The 9,167-nt window shown below is 36.5% G+C and overlaps 3 protein-coding genes across 6 annotated transcripts in view; 1 reads left to right on the top strand and 2 right to left on the bottom strand.

Moving 5' to 3' along the window:
• LOC107463690 (uncharacterized) overlaps positions 1 to 4,234 on the bottom strand; it is a 27,044-nt gene extending 22,810 nt beyond the window's left edge. For 3 of the 4 annotated variants that reach the window (XM_052254117.1, XM_052254119.1, XM_052254118.1), the window contains exons 1-6: positions 4,040 to 4,234; positions 3,716 to 3,908; positions 3,217 to 3,279; positions 2,967 to 3,106; positions 2,499 to 2,536; positions 2,371 to 2,416 (exon numbers count right to left, since the gene is read on the bottom strand). In XM_052254117.1, the coding sequence (XP_052110077.1) occupies positions 2,371 to 2,416; positions 2,499 to 2,536; positions 2,967 to 3,106; positions 3,217 to 3,279; positions 3,716 to 3,908; positions 4,040 to 4,160 (601 nt within the window). In that variant the 5' untranslated portion in view covers positions 4,161 to 4,234. Of the gene's footprint in view, positions 1 to 391; positions 865 to 1,387; positions 1,553 to 2,370; positions 2,417 to 2,498; positions 2,537 to 2,966; positions 3,107 to 3,216; positions 3,280 to 3,715; positions 3,909 to 4,039 lie in introns of those variants that run through there. The other variant, XM_016082545.3, reaches the window with a different exon arrangement.
• A 258-nt stretch (positions 4,235 to 4,492) lies between these two features.
• On the top strand, positions 4,493 to 6,382 carry LOC107463691 (glutamyl-tRNA reductase-binding protein, chloroplastic; the record flags this gene model as incomplete). Its single annotated transcript, XM_016082546.3, is given in 5 exon segments — positions 4,493 to 4,841; positions 5,220 to 5,300; positions 5,508 to 5,612; positions 5,713 to 5,862; positions 5,976 to 6,382. Coding segments are annotated over 5 exon segments (916 nt in total), but the record flags the coding sequence as incomplete, so codon positions are not given.
• A 554-nt stretch (positions 6,383 to 6,936) lies between these two features.
• LOC107463706 (exocyst complex component EXO70A1) lies at positions 6,937 to 8,922 on the bottom strand. Its single transcript, XM_052253912.1, has one exon. The coding sequence runs from the start codon at positions 8,920 to 8,922 to the stop codon at positions 6,937 to 6,939; it is 1,986 nt and encodes a 661-aa protein (XP_052109872.1).
• Positions 8,923 to 9,167: the final 245 nt, after the last annotated feature.

The raw sequence follows: 9,167 nt of genomic DNA, 5'->3' as shown, positions 1-9,167 counted from the left end.
AAATAGCAAGTATAAAGATTAATTATTTTTATTTGTACAATAGACTTAATACCTAATTAAATATAAAAGTATACACGTTAAATTGTTTCAAATTTTAGATAACGAATATTAAAATTAATTGTTAATAAAAAATTAGACATTTTCATATAAAAATAATAACTAAAAATCTTATTATTTGATTTTTTATCTATAGATACCTTGGTTTTTTTAGTCAGAGACTTTTGTCAATATACGACTTTTTTTGTAAAGGTAGTTTGATTTTATAAATCTTTTGTACCATGCATAATCTATACTGTCAGAACAAAGTGGATTGTAATTTTTAAAAATGTATATTTCAGTAATATTATTACGGACAAAAATACTAATTAAAGTGAATAGGTAAGTACACTCCTAATAAAATCATTACATTTTGAATTTGAAATAAACGACTAATACAACTACTAGTATTCATTTTTCAACCAGAATAATCAATGTCTACAAAACTATGATCGAAACACTGGCAGTCACTTCTCAATAAAGTAACCTCTAACAGCATGCTATTCTCTTGACAAGCTATACACTCTATTCCATCTCTAACTAAAACAGAAAACATTAGATGCAATGCAATCATATTTCCTTCATGCATGCCTTTGAGACATTCGCACGTTACTATCACTTGGCAAATACACAAACTGTATAACAAATAATTCATTCAATGATCTCACAATGATCTGTAATCCTTCACCATTAAAATTTCGCTGCATAATTTTCTCGGCACTTGCTCTATCCTTGTTCCCTCTTGCCATGCTTGCCCTATACAAACCCCTGGACCTATATGACGGATATATATAACAAGTTGATCGTTGAAAGGGTACGGATGTTTAACTGCAAATACCAAAGACAACTGAAATTAAATAAATTCGGCACGTGCCAGCACCTTAAACGATGCATAGCCACCCTGTTTGTTATATGTGGTATGAGGAAGTATAGGGAGCCAATAAAGTATATGTACAATGTGTACAATGGGGGTTTAGAGATGTTCGATTCAGTAGGATATCAGATGTTTATTATCTCTGGTATCCGGATGGTTATTCTGGATAGTATGGGTGTATTGTGTTTGAGAAATTAGTAGTATTTTATCCTGGATGTTCATTTTTTAACTCATATTGGGCCAAATAAACAGCCCATTGTATACATTGACAACAGACTAAGAAACATATGAAGTGGTAAAAGGGTCACCAAGAAAACAATGACACAGTAGTAGACCATGCTGAAATCTATCATAGAGAAGTTTAGAGTAAAATTATGGCGAGTTTAGAATTCAGATAATGGTATGATAATACTATGAAGATGCAATATGAACGTACAGTCATAAACACATTGTATGAAGGAAACAAATGGTGCTTACCAGGTTTTGGAAAGCCTTGTGGGAATTCTTTCACATCGAAAAGCCCATCCCCAAATTCATATGCTAAATCACAAGGCTGCTCAGTTGGCATAACTTCCTTAATGTCTCTCAGTGCAAAATACAAAGGAGCGAAAGAGTCAGCAAATGGGGCCAAAATTGATCCACCTGGGTGGTTGTGAAATTCAGAAAAAGATGTTAATAGCAAGGACAATCAAGTATAACCTTGTAACCATGATGCACCCACAACCCATAAGGGCACCCCAAAGAACAAAATAATGAAAAAAGGTTGATCAACTCGAATGCATTCCTCAAAGATCCTTCATTAAACCACAATGACATCAGCATATTTAAAGGAAGACTAACATTTGAAACCTCTTCAATCTCCAACTATAGTTCTATGCTCGACATTAAGAAATCACAATCTAAAAAAGTGAAGAGTGATACTATACAAGGTTGACATCATTATGGAGAGATTTCAAATATTGTAATTAGAAAATTTAGATGTTTCTTATTTTCTTTTAATTTTTCCTTCTGTGTATGGGCACATATTCTGTTGATCTGTTCTAATAATAGCTATTTTATTTGATCAATATGAACAATCAAACACACCAAATCAATCATAAAAGTTCCTCATAAAAGTTGTCACTTGTCACCATTTCTTTTTTACTTCCTCTCTAGCAGAGAAAATTGACAAGTAAAATTGAATGTTCATCTCATCAATTACAATATTGCATGAATATACAAAGATTCAAGGTATAAATCAATTAAAAATACTATAATGTTACTTTTTTTTCTTTCTTTTGTTTAGCCTACTTGCTGCTGCAAGTGATTTGAGATAAAAGTGATATACACAGTTGGAACACTGCAAACTAGAGATATATAAGAAAAAGAAATGGTACGTAAGTTCATCGCCATATGTCACTTGAATCAGTAACTGAGCAAAGGCATCCATGCATTTCTCAGCCAAAAAGTAATAAACTTACCAATGAGACGTCCATAGGCCTTCCCATCAGTGCAAGAAAATATAGCCTTTAAAAGTAGCAGAGGAATCAACCAGAGTCTTCAAATAAATTTTACAAGAGCAAAGAGCAAAAAGGAATTGTGAATTTACCTTTCTGTAGGAATTTATCCAGGAAAGTGGCATCGGTCCTATGACACAAATGTTCAAAATCAACCTTAGCTTTTAAAGATTAAGACGGGCTAAATATGGAAGGAGAATTATACACACACACACTCTCTCTCTTTCACACATACAGAAAATTTCTTTTTTTTTTTTCTTTTCTTTTCAACCAAAAAAGATACATTCAAGTACAATAGTAGAAGAATTTTGCAAGCAGAAGCTATTAAAAAGAGCAGGATGAAATCGCAGAGAAAGAAACAGTTCCTAATTCAACTTAAGGGATTCTAAAATAATTATTCAAATTAGAAAATTTCCTTTTCATGGGGACTGTATTTTTTAATTCATTTCCATTTCGCTCCTCTCCAAGAAAAGCATGGAGTGATGGGGAACAGAATGCATTCATTATATTAATGTATGACCAGTACCTACAATAACAATGAACCGATTCACCTGACTAACCTCCGGTTGTTCGGCAGTTATAATATTCAAGCATAACATCATCTTTGTTGGAGTTGGCGAACAACTGCGATGCACTTTTCTTTACAAGTTTGGAATCCTCATATCGCGAACCTGCTATCTGCCAAGCGATTGATACAAGTCTGCAAAATTCTCCCAAAGATATACACTCTCATACTTAGTAAAGATCAATTTGGAATACAAATTTAAGTTACTGAATATAAGTATTTCCATAAAGGAGAGAGGAACATACCTAGGTTTTAACAGAAGCAGCAGCCGATGACGTCTTTCCTCAGGAATATCTTCAATCTTTTTCCTGAAAATGAAGGTGACATTATTGAACCAAAAATCTAGTTGCAATGTATTCCCTCACAGCAGCACACCGACATTACATAATCACAAATGATAATCATGGGATAGACTATGAATCTATGAAGCACAAATGTGATACAATAGGACATGGTAGCATATAAAATTAGTACAAAAGTCACAAACTTTCATATTTTGTCTTAATAATAATAATAGTAACAGAGACAAATGAAACTATTTCCTATAATTGATGACATCAACAATCAACTAAGATTCCACCAACTACTAAAGAAATGGAAAGCTTCGAAACATTGTCCGTTAACTCATAATGATAAGTAAGACAAATGGAGCATTTCCTATAATTGATCAAGAATCGACAAAAAGTTCCATCATCATAATTCATAAGTGTGAAGTGTGAAGCAGAGAGAGAGAGAGTGACTAACCAAAGATAAGCAGCAGGGTTATAAGAAGAAGGGTCCAAAGGCACTAATTCATTAGGAGGATCAAGAAACGTGACCACATCCTGTTCATCAAAGTAAACCCTTTTCCCATTTAGAAGCATCTCAAAGGGCTTATCATCCCAAGGGGACACGTTCACTTCACTGCTTCTTCTGCTTCCACACGCAGCTCCCAAACCTGTTACCAACAACCAAAAAAGAATCCAACTTTGTCCTTTGAGGTTTGTTTGGGTGATACATACCAATATATCAAATTGAAGAAGCAGCAGCATGAGGAAGAAGTAGCGTTACTGTTGCTATGTGACTGACCTGTGAAGTTCGGAAAGCGTGGATGGAGACGGAGGAAGCTGGTTTTTCGGGGAAAGGAGGGAAGAGTTGAGTGGCGCCCCCACCACGACCAAGTTGGAGTTGTTGATGCTGCTACCTCCATGGGAGAAGGTCGCAGCCTCGCAGGTAGAGAGGTTGGTGAGTCAAACGCTGCGTAATGAATATGCACTCACTAAACGCAATGTCGTTTCAGATAATATACATTACAGTTTAGATTAATATTAATTAATGCTTGTTTGAAAATAATAAAAAAATAAATTAAAAAGCAAGCTTCGTTGTGGTTCCATTATTGGCCAATTCCAAACGCATCAACGTTATCATCCTCCTCCTCCTTCTTCTTCATCTTCTTCCTTTGCATCTGCACTGTGATCTCATTCAAACCTCAAATCCAATGCTTCTTCATAGCTCCATTCCCGCTCGCCACGTAGCTGCACCTCCCTTCACACCCAATTCGAAGACCAACAGAACCCACTTCCATTTCAGCAACTTCTCTTCCTTTAAGCCTCCAAAATGCTCCCTTTCCGCGGTTTCAGAAGCACCCCATTTCGAATTGAGCACTCACAGCAACAAGAAGCCCTTCCCCGCAGAGGTTTCTAGAACCATCATGGAGCTTGCCACTGTGGGAACCCTCTCTGCTTTGACCAATGAGGGTCATGAGGGTTCTTCTTCCCCTTTGGCCATTGGCGTCAGGTTCACCGTTGACCCTCATGAAGGCACCCCTTTCTTCTTCTTGAATCCCACTTTTCCCTTCTCTCCTCAAACCCCTTCTTCCCTCCATGTTCAGGTGCCATTCCTAATGCTAAAGCTTCTCTGCCTCCTTCTCATCATTTTAAATTATGCTTCTTATAACCAATTAAGTTGTAATTACTATGAATGATTCCAAAAAAATAAAAGAAAATGTTTTATTACATATAGATAGATAGACAGTTAGTTAGTTAAGGTAGTTGTAAGTTAGTTATACTTTCAGTTACTAGTTCTATTCTGTTAAAACATATTATACTCTAGATGAGATCGAAGAATATGTTAGTATGTTCTGGAAATTAAGTTGATCAATATAAATTTCTCATTTACTCATTTGATATGTATTAGTTAGTTTAGTTAGAGGCATGTTAGTTGGAGGAATTTGTATTGAAGAGATTGATTTGAACTTTGTGTTCATCAGTTGAACCAGTCTGGGTTGCGCACTCCTCAGTGTACACTTCAAGGCACCCTCACCAAACCACAAGATACGAGTGCAACCAAGGTCTGTTCTTTCTTCTCACTTGTTAAATCATATTTAGATTCAGTTCACCATCTATGACCAATTTCGCCTATGACTCTACTAGAAGGAAGCTTTTGTATTTTGTTATGGTTTTGGTGGCATGGTTATAGGAACATGTAGTGTTCTACCGTGCTTGTGTTTTGATGAGATCTTAGTCCTCATTGTTTGACATCCCCTGCCATTGTGCAGCGCCTTGTTTCATTGTGGGGGAAGAGGTTCGGAGAAGAAGTGGATCAAGATCTTATGTACATTGTTGCTGTAGATAGGGTTCTTCAGTTGGAAGACTTTCAAGAGGTGTGATGTTTTCTTGTTAATGCTGCTGGCTTAGTTTCCATTTTCCAACAGTTAACATTTGAAATCAATCTTGGAAGTAACCTGTTCCCATGTGTTCTAGGATGGGGAATGGATCAGCTCTTTAGATTACAAAAACGCTCAACCTGATCCTCTACGACAGTTTGCAGAAAAGTTAGTCAGTGAGATTAACACCAACAATATGGAAGACATCATTCGCTTTTGCAATGTGTATGTTGATTTGGATTTCCAGGTTTGCACCTAAACTATATTTGTTTTACTTTGGTGCTGCAATTTGCTCCTATAGAACATTGCTTAACTAAATTAGTTCAAACCTTATGCAATGACTTGGATTTCTCATTGAAGGTCTTAGAAGCAAAGATGATATGGGTTGATCGCTTGGGGTTTGACATGCGCTTGTTATCGACTCAAAAAGGCATATTCGAGGTCCGCATTCCTTTCCCTGGAGAAGTCACGGACGAAAAGGGTGCCAAGTCAACATTTAATTGTATGTCACAACTAGCTTGGGAGGTTGAAAGAAATTTCCAGCCTCTAGACTTTGAGAAGGTTAAACAATTGAAGCACATAAAGTCTTGAGTTGTAGTTGCCTAGTTGGTGTAACCACTTACTGGTTTGTCAACAAATACGAATCATCGGTGAAGCTATGTAATTCTTTTTATTTAATTCATGATTTGTGAGGATTCTTGTTGGGATCTTAATGGATTGATTCTAAGTTTGACGTAGTTTTGAGTTTAATGAAGCCTATTGGAGCAGTATTTGAGGTTTGGTTTGTGGAAAGATCAGAAATAATCCAGTGCGTGTAGCATATATTATGTATCAGGAGCATAAGAATAGTCTAACATAAGAGGATTAATAAATAACAATACGATTTTTCTTAAAAGGAAAATTATATACATGATACTAATTTTTAATTTTTGTTTCCATATTTCACTTGGTTATAAGTAAAATAGTCGTTATAACACTACAATCAGTAATGCACTAGAACGCAAGATATTAAGAGTGTGCATTTATAAGACCTAACATGCAAAAAAGAACCAAAACTATATTTTAAACTTTATGTATATATTAAAACAATGAAATTATTATATTTTTAGTATAGATTTACTACTTGGCAAATAAATTATATAGACAAATTTAAATAAAACTTGACTATTGCAACTATGATATACATACTATACTATACAATTATACTTCATTCTGTTTTCAAATGCTTCTACCTGTTTATTTTCAAACATAATATGTAGATTTAGAGTACAATCATTTACCTTGATTTTTGCCAAAATAACAAGGAAATGACATACATTAACTACTTAGCAGCTAGAGTGAAGCGAAAACTTTTGCTAACTTGTTTTATTTTACTAGTCCAATCTGCATGCTTGACACTCCCATTCTTCTTCAGCTTTGGCTGAAACATAGACCAAATCTTATTCTCCAAACTCTCTGCTGTATATTTGATATGCTTTGCAACCATACCTTCATTCTCGATTGACAAGTTGTAATTCTTCACATAGGCCTTATAGATTGGTACAATACATTCCACCAAATGCTTGCATATGTTTTTCCTCAAGGCCTCATCACAAATTGTCCAACTAGATTCCTTCTTGTACCTCTCATCAAAAGCTACATTGAAAGCATGCAATCTCTTTCCCAAATCTTGGCTACTCAATGAGGATGAAAGTAAGTCTTTTTGAACAATAATTGATAGAAGCTTTCCCCAGCTATTCCTCAAATAAAGTGCTGCATAATAGTCCTTGTATTGTTCATGTGCTCCTAACCAAGTATCTCCCATCATATCCCCAAGCATGGTACCCCTCAAATTGTAGAAATGGCAATGATTATTCATCATGAAAATGTAGGACAATGTGATATCTTCATAGGCCTTTGACCAAGAATCAAGATTAACTGCAACTTCCTTGATTGTATCATATATTTGTGTGAAAACAATACCCTCTTCATATGTTTCATTTCTCCAACTAAGATGAATTTCTAGGACCTTTTTCAAATGTGGTAGATATGTATCATTAAGCAGCTGATTGCAGTAATCAGTTACAAAGCTTACCAGCCTAGGGACACCGCCATCTCGGGGAGGAGAACTTGGCCTTTGCAGCTTCACTTGCGCCGGAAGTTGCCAGAATATCTCACAGGCACCATTAACAACTTTGTTGACAAGATCCTTTGTCGCGATTCTAATTTCTTCACAGGCCTTCCCCCCAAAAAGTTGGTTGAATTTTAGTCTAAGATCATCTAACACACTGAATATGTCCAGCAGGTTCAACAACTTGTAGGGATCGTTTCTACTCTCCGAAACATTCCTTCCAAATAGAATGAAAGAAAGAATTCCTGATCTGATGGCGATCCTGGCAAAACACTCGGCTGATGCTTCTCGACCAATCTTCTCAAAGACACGGCAAGATAGCATGTACTCAGCATCAAGCACGTTCTTGACAACCAACTCCAAATCAATGCCCCATTGGTCTATGTAACTCGCTATTTCCCTGACATCCTCAAATTTAGCTGTTGGAATCTCAAGGTAGCTCAAGTCTAAAGTGTTCAAAGTTCTTTGAGCATTCCTCCCTCGAACTTCAACATATATAGATTTACACTTGTCTAGCCTGCTGTTTGCATTTAACCTCTCAATGATGGCCTGCAACTTCCCCATAACAGAACCTGGCAAAGCTTGTGTTGCGACGTGTGATCCTAACGAAACCAAAGGAATGGGCATTGAGTTTGCCATCAGAAGTCTTTGGAACTCGGTCTCTAGATTGTCTAAGGCTGCGCTGAGAAAACCTCCATTGACGCGAGCTCCCTCTTCCACGGCTTGCAATTCTCGCAGTATCCTCAAGGATTTCTTCACCTGAAAGAGGTAAAACTCATTGGTGATCGCTTTGTCTTGTAAGAAGTCAAGAACACCCTGCAACCAGCCAATTGCTAACGTGCAATTATCAGTGAGAAGCTTCAAGGCTTCTTCAAGCTTCTTGGCATCTGAGACGTAAGAGCATAGATCGGAACCAGCGTCTGTCAATAGAGAATTCTCCAAATGCTGCACAAATTCAAACACCTTGAGGACAGTAGCAGCAGAACATAGAACACTATCTATACCATTGCCAACGTCGATGAACGAGCATTTCTGCATGGAGATTGGTCTGAATGAAGTTTGCAGGGATTGACATCGCTGGCGAAGAAGCTCCAATCTTGATCCAGACTCATCTAATGCAGAACCAATAGCACTTGATGTTTCCAAGCTAGCTAGCAAGCACTTTCTTGCAGCATCGAGGTTCTGCTTTCCTTCCATCTCAAAAAGATGTTGGCAATCAAGTATTTTAATCTCAAAATGATTGCTAACTTTGGCTATTTAGATTGCATTAATGATTTAACGTTTTGCAAATGAAGTTTGGTCTCTGGAAAAAGATGATCTTTGTTGGTTTCTTCTGAATTGCCCCATTCACTTTCTTTCACCAAACTCAACAAAGAAAGTGAAAAGCAACAAAACTTCACTTGCAAAGCAATTAAAACATTCCTGGAAACCTCACCAACCAG

Source organism: Arachis duranensis, chromosome 9, assembly GCF_000817695.3.
Source record: "Arachis duranensis cultivar V14167 chromosome 9, aradu.V14167.gnm2.J7QH, whole genome shotgun sequence".
Classification (NCBI taxonomy): domain Eukaryota; kingdom Viridiplantae; phylum Streptophyta; class Magnoliopsida; order Fabales; family Fabaceae; genus Arachis; species Arachis duranensis.
The sequence above is the reverse complement of the archived record's forward strand: the minus strand, read 5'-3'. Positions and strand labels throughout refer to the sequence as shown.